The 8,723-nt window shown below is 43.5% G+C and overlaps 1 protein-coding gene across 1 annotated transcript in view; it reads left to right on the top strand.

The window, feature by feature from the left end:
- LOC109842334 overlaps window positions 1–5,245 on the top strand; it is a 14,903-nt gene extending 9,658 nt beyond the window's left edge. Inside the window, exons 2-4 of the mRNA XM_020411225.1 lie at window positions 4,193–4,366; window positions 4,446–4,631; window positions 4,715–5,245. Coding sequence (XP_020266814.1) covers window positions 4,193–4,366; window positions 4,446–4,631; window positions 4,715–5,131 — 777 coding nt within the window. The 3' untranslated portion in view covers window positions 5,132–5,245. The remainder of the gene's footprint in view (window positions 1–4,192; window positions 4,367–4,445; window positions 4,632–4,714) is intronic.

Below are 8,723 nucleotides of genomic sequence, written 5' to 3'. Positions count from 1 at the left end.
CCTTCAGAAGATGAAGAATCTGATGCTGGCTCCGCGGTTGCATCAGATAATACGGTATCCAGCGAGGGACAACCCCGCGAGGCACTTATGATAAGTGCGGAACAAGTGGCCAAGATGCTTGAAGAGGCCATGGCTAAACAACAGGAGGCCTTCAGGTTCGAAATGCAGATGGCCATGCAAAACATGAGAGAAATGCATGACCAACAAATCCAAGCATTGACGAACCAGCAAGGCGAGCCAAGTCGTCGTAACCAGGTTAATCTGGAAGATGAGGACACAAATGCAAACGAGACTCATAATGCAAATAATCCTCCCGTCAATGCAGGGGGTGGTAACGAGAATGCTAGTGAAAACACAGATGAAAATCTGAAATTTAAAAATCTCGAGAGCAAAATCAATACATTGATTTCCGCTCAAGAGATGAAGAAAACGAGCATTCCCTGTCCATACCCAAGAGAGTGGGAATCGATCCCATATCCGGCGAAGTTCAATCTAATTAACTTCACGCCGTTTAATAGGATGGGTTCACCTACTCAGCATTTGATTTTGTTCGCTGGAAAATTCGTGTCTTTCTTTGTTATTGATTCCATTGTCATCTTGAGTTACAACTTTTTGAGTTACAAAAGATCCGGTCTTTTTATAAGATCCGGTTACAACGAAAATCAAATTTGAAAAGAAATGAAAATTACAACTTTGTTTCCTTGTTTGTCGAACGAATCACGAGCTCCTGTTTTGCGGTCGCTCGCTTTGTGGGTTCTTTGCCTGCGCCGGGGTTGTTTGCCGTGGACCACCGCGAGATCTAGATCCGGTCGGATCTACGCAGTACGACGGGTATTATTTCACCAAGGAAATAATAGCCGGGGAGGATTGTTTCACCAAGGAAACAATCGTCCAAGTCTCGGGATCTAAGACCAAGCTTAGATCCGGAGTATGCCTGCGTAGATCTGAGATCTGATCCTCTCGAACACCTGCCTTATTTGACGTTGATGATCGCCGAGCACCAGATCTGAAGGAGTGAGTCCCCGAAGTCCCAAAGTTTCAATCTTTTTTAAGTTCCGAGTCTCCAATCCAGCAGGGCTTCGCCTCTCTCCAAAATTTCCAACCTTTTGAAATGAAGAACCCCTTGGCCTATTTATAGGCTCTCGTTACTGTGCCCGTGCCCGTGTGCACGTGTGGCCAGCTCAAGGTGCTGGAGGTGGCTCGGCTTGGGCCGAGCCACCTTGAGGTGGCTCGGCTTGGGCCGAGCCACCTGAAGTTGGCTCGGCTTCGGCCGAGCCCCTCTAGGTGGTGGTTTTGGTGTTTTCCGCCTTTGGTTCTGTCCGTGATTCGGTTGATCCAGACTCTGATTTGATTCCTGATTTGGCAGTAAGTCGGATTCCTGATTTGGCAGTAACCCCACTTTTGAGTTCGAGTCCGAAACCGATCTTGATTCGATCGTGATTCGTTCGAGTCCGCTCTCGGTTGGATGACTCGTTGACTCTTCGAACACTTGGCTTGATTCCGAACGCGTATGGGTGCATTCCGTCGCTTGCATGCGATTCGTCGATCTCGTCGCCTCGTTGGTTTGTCGGTTCGTGCCGAGCTGAGCTAAGGGACCTATAAGCAATTTTATATGCCTACAAAAGTATCCAGATTTTAACCTGTGAGTCGACTCATACATGTACATGAGTCGACTCATCAGGTTGAGTCGCCTCACGCCTGTCATGAGTCGACTCACGAAACCAAGCCTAGTTCGCAGTTTGGCTCTGACCAGTCGACTCATTATTTTATGAGTCGACTCATCAGTCATGAGTCGACTCATATACAGTTTTGAGTCGACTCAAGAAATCAAGACTCATCAGTCATGAGTCGACTCATATACAGTTTTGAGTCGACTCAAGAAATCAAGCCCTGTTAGCAAAAATTTCTGACCAGTCGACTCATCAGTTACGAGTCGACTCATATGAGGTCATGAGTCGACTCATAACTGTTCATGAGTCGACTCATCGGAGTTTTTCAGATTCGTTTAGGACTCTATTTACGCATTTTCCTGTTTGGGTTGTGCTTGGTTACTTACCACTTTGTCACCCTCGTTTGTACACCTATATAAGAGATTGTTTTAGGGTTTAAAACAATCAGAGAGTTTAATCAAGAGAGATTAGATTGTAATTGAGATTTGGAGAGCTTGTTCTTCAATTCTAGAGTGAGATTGTTAGAGATTGTAAAGTGCATACTCATAATCTAGAAAATGTATTTTTCTTTGCCCAAAACCTGAGTTATTCTTGTGTTCTTATTGTTTTCTCCTCAACCCACCTTTGATAATTGTAGGCTGTCTAAAAATCATAATAGATAGCTGATCCCCATCAAACACCGATGATAGAGGTTACAATCTGACGACTTTCGGAAGGTTATAATTTAAAAATTTTCATATTTTCAAGGAGCCAAGATGAAGATTACAAGATGATGATCTTTGCAACGCTCTAGCAAAAGAGACTACAAATCGACGGTCTCTTCAAATTCATACGCGGAGCTCATCTATACGTCCCAGATTCAAAACGCATAGCTTGTGACCGCGTTCCAAACTCCCAGAACAAAACGCGGAGGTCCTCCCCGTGTGTCAATAACAAAACGCAGGGGTCGAACCTGCGTTGCAACACCAAAACACGGAGGTTCTCCCCGTGTGTCAATATTGAAACGCTGGAGTCGGACCCGCGTTGCAGCATCAAAATGTTAGGGTCGGACCCGTGTTGCAACATCAAAACCCTGGGGTCAGACCCGCGTTGCAGCATCAAAACGCTGGGGTCAAACCCGCGTTGCAACATCAAAACGCTGGGGTCAGATCTGCGTTTTTTCCGTTTGAGTGGTTCAAACAGAACCTGAACGGTTTTAAAACCGTATCTCCACTTAATGGGGTCGGTTACACCCCATTATGGAGAGATTTTAGGGGGGATTACACCCTTTAAACCCTTCAACAGTTTCAGAACTGTTTTCCACGATTTGTGGGCGGTTACACCCCACTTAGGAGCGATTTAAGGGGTAGTTACACCCCTTAATCCTCTATAAAAAACTAAAAATCAATTCAGTTCAGGGGTTCGGTCTGGGTTAGAACTTATTGGCTCGGATTGACCCTTCGGTTTGGCAGCAACAGGAGAGATCCTTGGGCGAGCTTTTGAGGAGATCGACATCATCCTCCAACGAAGATCATCTTCAACTTCGACAACGGAGCTTTCTTCTAGCATTGGCTTATTAACCGACTTTCGGTTCAAATCAACTCTTTCGCAGAGTTCTTCTAAACTCATTCAGAGTTCTAAAACTTGCTTTGCAAGTTCTCCATAACGTCAAACCGTGAGGAGAAGACATCGTTCCAGTGAAGCAAAACGTCGGATCGTCAACGGAGAGCAAACTCGACACGAACATTCGAGGGAGACACTCCATCGCCACCGTGAAGAACCCAGTTTTAAACAAAGGGGAGAATCCAGATCATTCTCTTCTCTTTTGTAATCAGAAAATCCAAATTGTAATCAATTTTGAGAGAATACAAGTTCATTTTCTTTCACTGTCTTTTTACTATAAATTTTTCACAAACAATAATTCCACGATCAAAGGTGTTCGCACGGCAACTCGTATCACCTGCTACAATGCAGCGGACCCCGTATTAAATTTTTTAAAAAATTTCATACGGGGCCCGCTGTACTGTAGCAGAAGAGGATGTATGGTTGATGGTGTGGTTGATGGTGTGCTTATATCATTTTCCTATCTCATATTCTCCTTTACCCAAAATGACGTCACCTAAAATCTAAGTGTCACAAGTTGACTTCATTCACTTCCCCTCTTTCTTTTGCTCTCTCTCTGTCAAAATCCTTTCGACTTAACAAATCCTTACCATCATTACACCACCAAAAAAGTCCAAAGATTAGTACGTCCTCACAATCTTTAATCTCCTCAATCTCAAAAGTCAGTGGTCCTCTTCTCATCTCTCTCTCTCTCTCTTAGCTGTTCTATTTCTAGCTCTCCAAATGTCAGCTGAACTCTGATATCGATCCCTTAATTTAATCTACCGACCCAAATCATCGCCCATTTCCCAAACGCAGCGGAATCCACCGCTTTAGCTTCGCTCTTCCTTTGCCTTTACACCTCTTTCTCTCTTTTGCTTGCTCTCATTCTCCTCCGTTCTTTAATGGGTCGGTTTCTTTTTAACTTGTGTTGCGTTAAGGAGAAAGAAAAAGAGAAATCAAAATGGCCAAGTTCTGAGCAGAGTAATGATGAGCAGAGCAAGCAAGCAATGCAGGCGGCGGTTGCGGTGGTGAAAATGCGGTGCAAGAGAAGCAGTAGTTTGATAGAGAACTGGGCTGCAATCAGAATTCAGTCAGCATTTAGAGGATACTTGGTGATACCCAATTTTGCTCTGTTTTGGGGAAGAAGCGGGGGAAAATCAATTTTTCTTATGCGGTACTCTGTTTTTGCAGGCAAAGAAAGCTCTTAGAGCTCTCAGAGGATTAGTGAAGCTGCAGGCTTTAGTTAAAGGCTCTCTTGTGAGAAAACGAACAGCTTTAGTTCTTCAAAGTATGCAGGCTCTCATTCGAGCTCAGGCCACAATGAAACCTGAGAAATGTCCAGCCTTTCTCTATGATGATGGAAAATTTCGGACGGTGGTACTACTCAAACTCTGACTTCATAAACCCATAACTCAATCTATTCGGTATGCATATAAATTCTCTAACTGATATGTTTGCAGGAAATGGGGAGCTCGGACTTCATCGAAATGAACCCCAATTTCTCCTCTCTACAAATTCAAATACCCAGATGCCGATATCTTCACGAAAGCTCATCGCTGTCGATAACCGCGACGAGCACCCCGAGAATCTCGAGCTCAGTATGCAGCAGCCCGCATTGGCCGAGCTACATGGCGAGCACCCGGAGCTCTGATGCTAAAGCCCGGTCACCGAGCGCGCCGAAGCAGAGGTCGGAGCTGTCGCCTTCAATTATGATGAAGGGGAGGGTTTCTTTCAATGAGAATGGGGATTCAAGGTCTAGTTTGAGTGGAATTGGGAAAGAGGCAAGGGTCACTTTGAAGAATGCTGTGGTTGGGAGAATTGATAGGGGTCTAGAGTATAGATCAGATCATCATTTGATGGGGAGGTTTAGTTGTTAATAAATGTTTGAAGTTGGAAGTGATGAATGGAGTGCGCCTGCAAAAAAGGCGGGAAAGATGGATAGGTAGCTTAAAATTAGAGAGCTAGGAGACTTTTCCCCCTTTTTTATTTTTATTTTTATTTTTGGGTTTTTGACTGTATTATCTTCATCCTGTTCCTTTGGAGAGAATGCGTAAAGATAGTTTTTATATGCCGGGTGGATAAAAATAGTTTTTATATGCAGGGTGGATAAAAATACCTTTATGATTTTAACTTTGACTAAATTTCAGAAAACTATCATACTCCTTGTCGCGCGCCGTGCGGAAGCGTGCTCGCGAACCAAACGAGTTAGCGAGCGATGAGTGAAGAACCAAACAAAACACGAGTGCAATTCAAAAAATAACGACCAAAATCACACACAAGCACAGAGATTTACGTGGTTCGGCAATTGCCTACGTCGCCGAGGAGAGGATGGAGAGATTTCACTATGTGGAGGAGAAATAACGGATTACAATCTCTTAAATAACTCTCAAAATAACCTAACCAATGATCACTCACTCTCTTGTTGGTTTTGGGTGTAGATCCAAACCTTGACGCAGGCGGTCCAGGTGAGGGCGAGCTCGAGGCGACTTTAGGTGAGGTCGACAACGCAGATCAGGCGAGGTCGAGACTATGCAGGCGATGTTGAGTGCTGCAGGCGAGCTCGAGCGGGCGAGATCCAGGCGAGATCGAGCGCTCGTGCTTTAGGCGAGGTCGAGCGCGAACGTTCTTCAGGCGAGGTTAAGGTGCAGGCGAGCTCGAGCGCATGCAGACGAATGACAGCATGTCACCAGCCTGTCGCTAGGGTTCACTTTGCAGGCGAACGACAGCATGTCACCAGCCTGTCGCTAGGGTTCCCTTATAAAAGGGAACCCAGAGCATGAGATCTAGGGCTTCTTCTCTCCTTCTCATGATTTCTCAACTCCTTGCAGCGACGACGATTTTTTTCTGCTCTTCTCTTTTCTCCAGCACTCAGTGATCTTGAAGGGGGATTTAAGAGGGGAATCTTCACTGTAGCTACAATGAAGATATGCATTTATTGAGAGATCTCAGTTTGAGATCTGCTCTAAGCTTTATAATTTTTCTTTAGATTAATAAAGAAATTTACTGTGTGTCTCCCTAGGACGTAGGTAAGTTTGCCGAACCTCGTAAAATTTAGTGTACTTTTCTCTATTATGCTTTCTTATTTTTAGGGGTTTAGCATAGCCCCCATAATTCCCAACAACTGGTATCACAGCCTGAAACGATCTAGAGGGAGTTGGATTCAAGTGGGAACCATGGCCGCAGATGAAGGAAATATGAGATTAGAGAAGTTTGATGGAACATATTTTGGATTTTGGAAGATGCATATGGAGGATTATCTATACCAAAAGAATCTGTATCAACCCCTTTCAGGGAAGAAGCCAGAGTCTATGAAGGAAGATGAGTGGAACCTTCTAGACAGATAAGCTACCAGAGTTATTAGATTGACACTAACTCATAATGTTACGTTCAACATAGCGAAGGAGAAGACCATGACGGGTCTTATGACAGCACTCTCAAATATGTATGAGAAGACATCATGCACAAATAAAGTTTATTTGATGAGGCGATTATTCAATCTAAAAATGACGAAAGACGCATCAGTAGCACAACACCTAAATGAACTCAATACGGTCACAACACAATTGAGTTCAGTTAAAATTGAGTTTGATGAATAAGTTCAAGCGTTGATACTTTTGTCTTCCCTACCAGAAAGTTAGAACGCTACAGTCATGGTTGTGAGTTATGACTATGAGTAGCTCGTCCGGAAGCAACAAGTTAAAGTTCGATGACGTTCGTGATCTGGTTCTCAGTAAGAAGATCCAACGGAGAGAGCCGGGTGAAGCTACAACCTCTTTAGTATTACATATAGAATCAAGAGATAGAAATTCAACCAGAGGAAACAAATGAGGTAAATCAAACTACAGAGGTAGATCAAAGGATAGGAGGTCCAAGTCCAGGAATCCAAGCAACATCTTGAAGACCATCGAGTGTTGGAATTGTGGGAAGATGGGGCATTACAAGAATCAGTGCAAAAGTGCACAGAAGGAGAAGGAGACGAAGGAAGAGGTGACTGTTATTTCCACCCTAGGAGGAGACGATGCATTGATATTTTCTTTAGAAAGCAAAGAGGAATCTTAGGTGTTAGATTCAGGAGCATCGTTCCATGCTACTTCTCAAAAAGAATTCTTCAAGAGTTATGTCCCCGATAATCTTGGATATGTATATCTTGGTGATGATCAACCGTGTGCAATTATAGGCAAAGGTGTAGTGAAAATTAAGTTGAACGAGATAGCATAAGAGCTGAAGGATGTTAGGCATATTCCCTACCTGAGAAAGAACTTAATCTCAGTAGGACAGCTGGCTGGTGAAGGCTACACTACGACCTTTCATAGAGATGATTGGAAGATCTCAAAAGGCGCAATGACGATTGCTCGAGACAAGAAGACTGATACGCTATATATGACAATAGGTGCATGCTGTTTGATCTCAGTTACAGCAGGCAATGATGCTTTAAATTTATGGCACCAGAGACTTGGTCATATGAGTGAGAAGGAGATGAAGATTATGCACACAAAGGGAAAGCTCCCAGGTCTAGAGTCAATAGAGATAGACATATGTGAAGATTGTATACTTGGAAAGCAGAAGAGAGTTAGTTTTCAGACAAGTGGCAGAACCCCAAAGAAGGAGAAGCTAGAGCTCGTTCACTCAGATGTTTGGGGACCAACCACCACCGCATCTATTGGTGGGAAACACTACTTCATGACTTTTATTGATGATCACTCTCGAAAAGTGTGGGTCTACTTTCTGAAGCACAAGTCAGAAGTGTTTGAAGCTTTCAGGAGATGGAAAGCTATGATCGAGAATGAGACATGTTTGAGAATAAAGAAGCTCACGAGTGACAATGGTGGTGAGTATGAAGACACAAAATTTAAGAAGTTCTATTATGAGCACGGGATCAGAATGGAGAGAACCGTGTCCGACACCCCTCAGCATAATAGTATAGCTGAGCGGATGAACGAATGTTGACAGAGAGAGACGAAAGCATCCATATATAATCAGGTCTACCGAAGTAGTTCTGGGCAGAAGTAGTCAACACACCAGCTTACTTGATCAACCGAGGTCCATCGGTTCCATTGGAGCACAGAATACTAGAGGAGGTATGGTGCAAAAAGGAGGTAAAACTATCACATCTGAGAGTTTTTAGTTGTGTAGCCTATGTTCACATCAGCGATCAAGGCAGGAATAAGCTTGATCCTAAGTTTAAGAAATACACTTTCATCGGCTATGGTGAAGATGAGTTTGGCTACCGTATTTGGGATAACGAAAACAAGAAAGTGATCCACAACAAAGATGTGATATTCAACGAGAATGTGATGTACAAGGACATGTACAAGACAAATGCCTTTGACTTAGTGGAGAGCAAGTCAATATTTGTAGATACATGATGCGGCATAATTATGTACCAAAATTGCAAGTGCACAATTTATTAAGTTATAGTATAAAAAGATATCGATCCCACGAGGAATGTGATTTTAAGAGATTATTAGA

Source organism: Asparagus officinalis, chromosome 5 (genome assembly GCF_001876935.1).
Source record: "Asparagus officinalis chromosome 5, Aspof.V1, whole genome shotgun sequence".
Taxonomy (NCBI): Eukaryota; Viridiplantae; Streptophyta; class Magnoliopsida; order Asparagales; family Asparagaceae; genus Asparagus; species Asparagus officinalis.
Note: the sequence above shows the minus strand (reverse complement) of the source record. Positions and strands in the feature narration are given on the sequence as shown.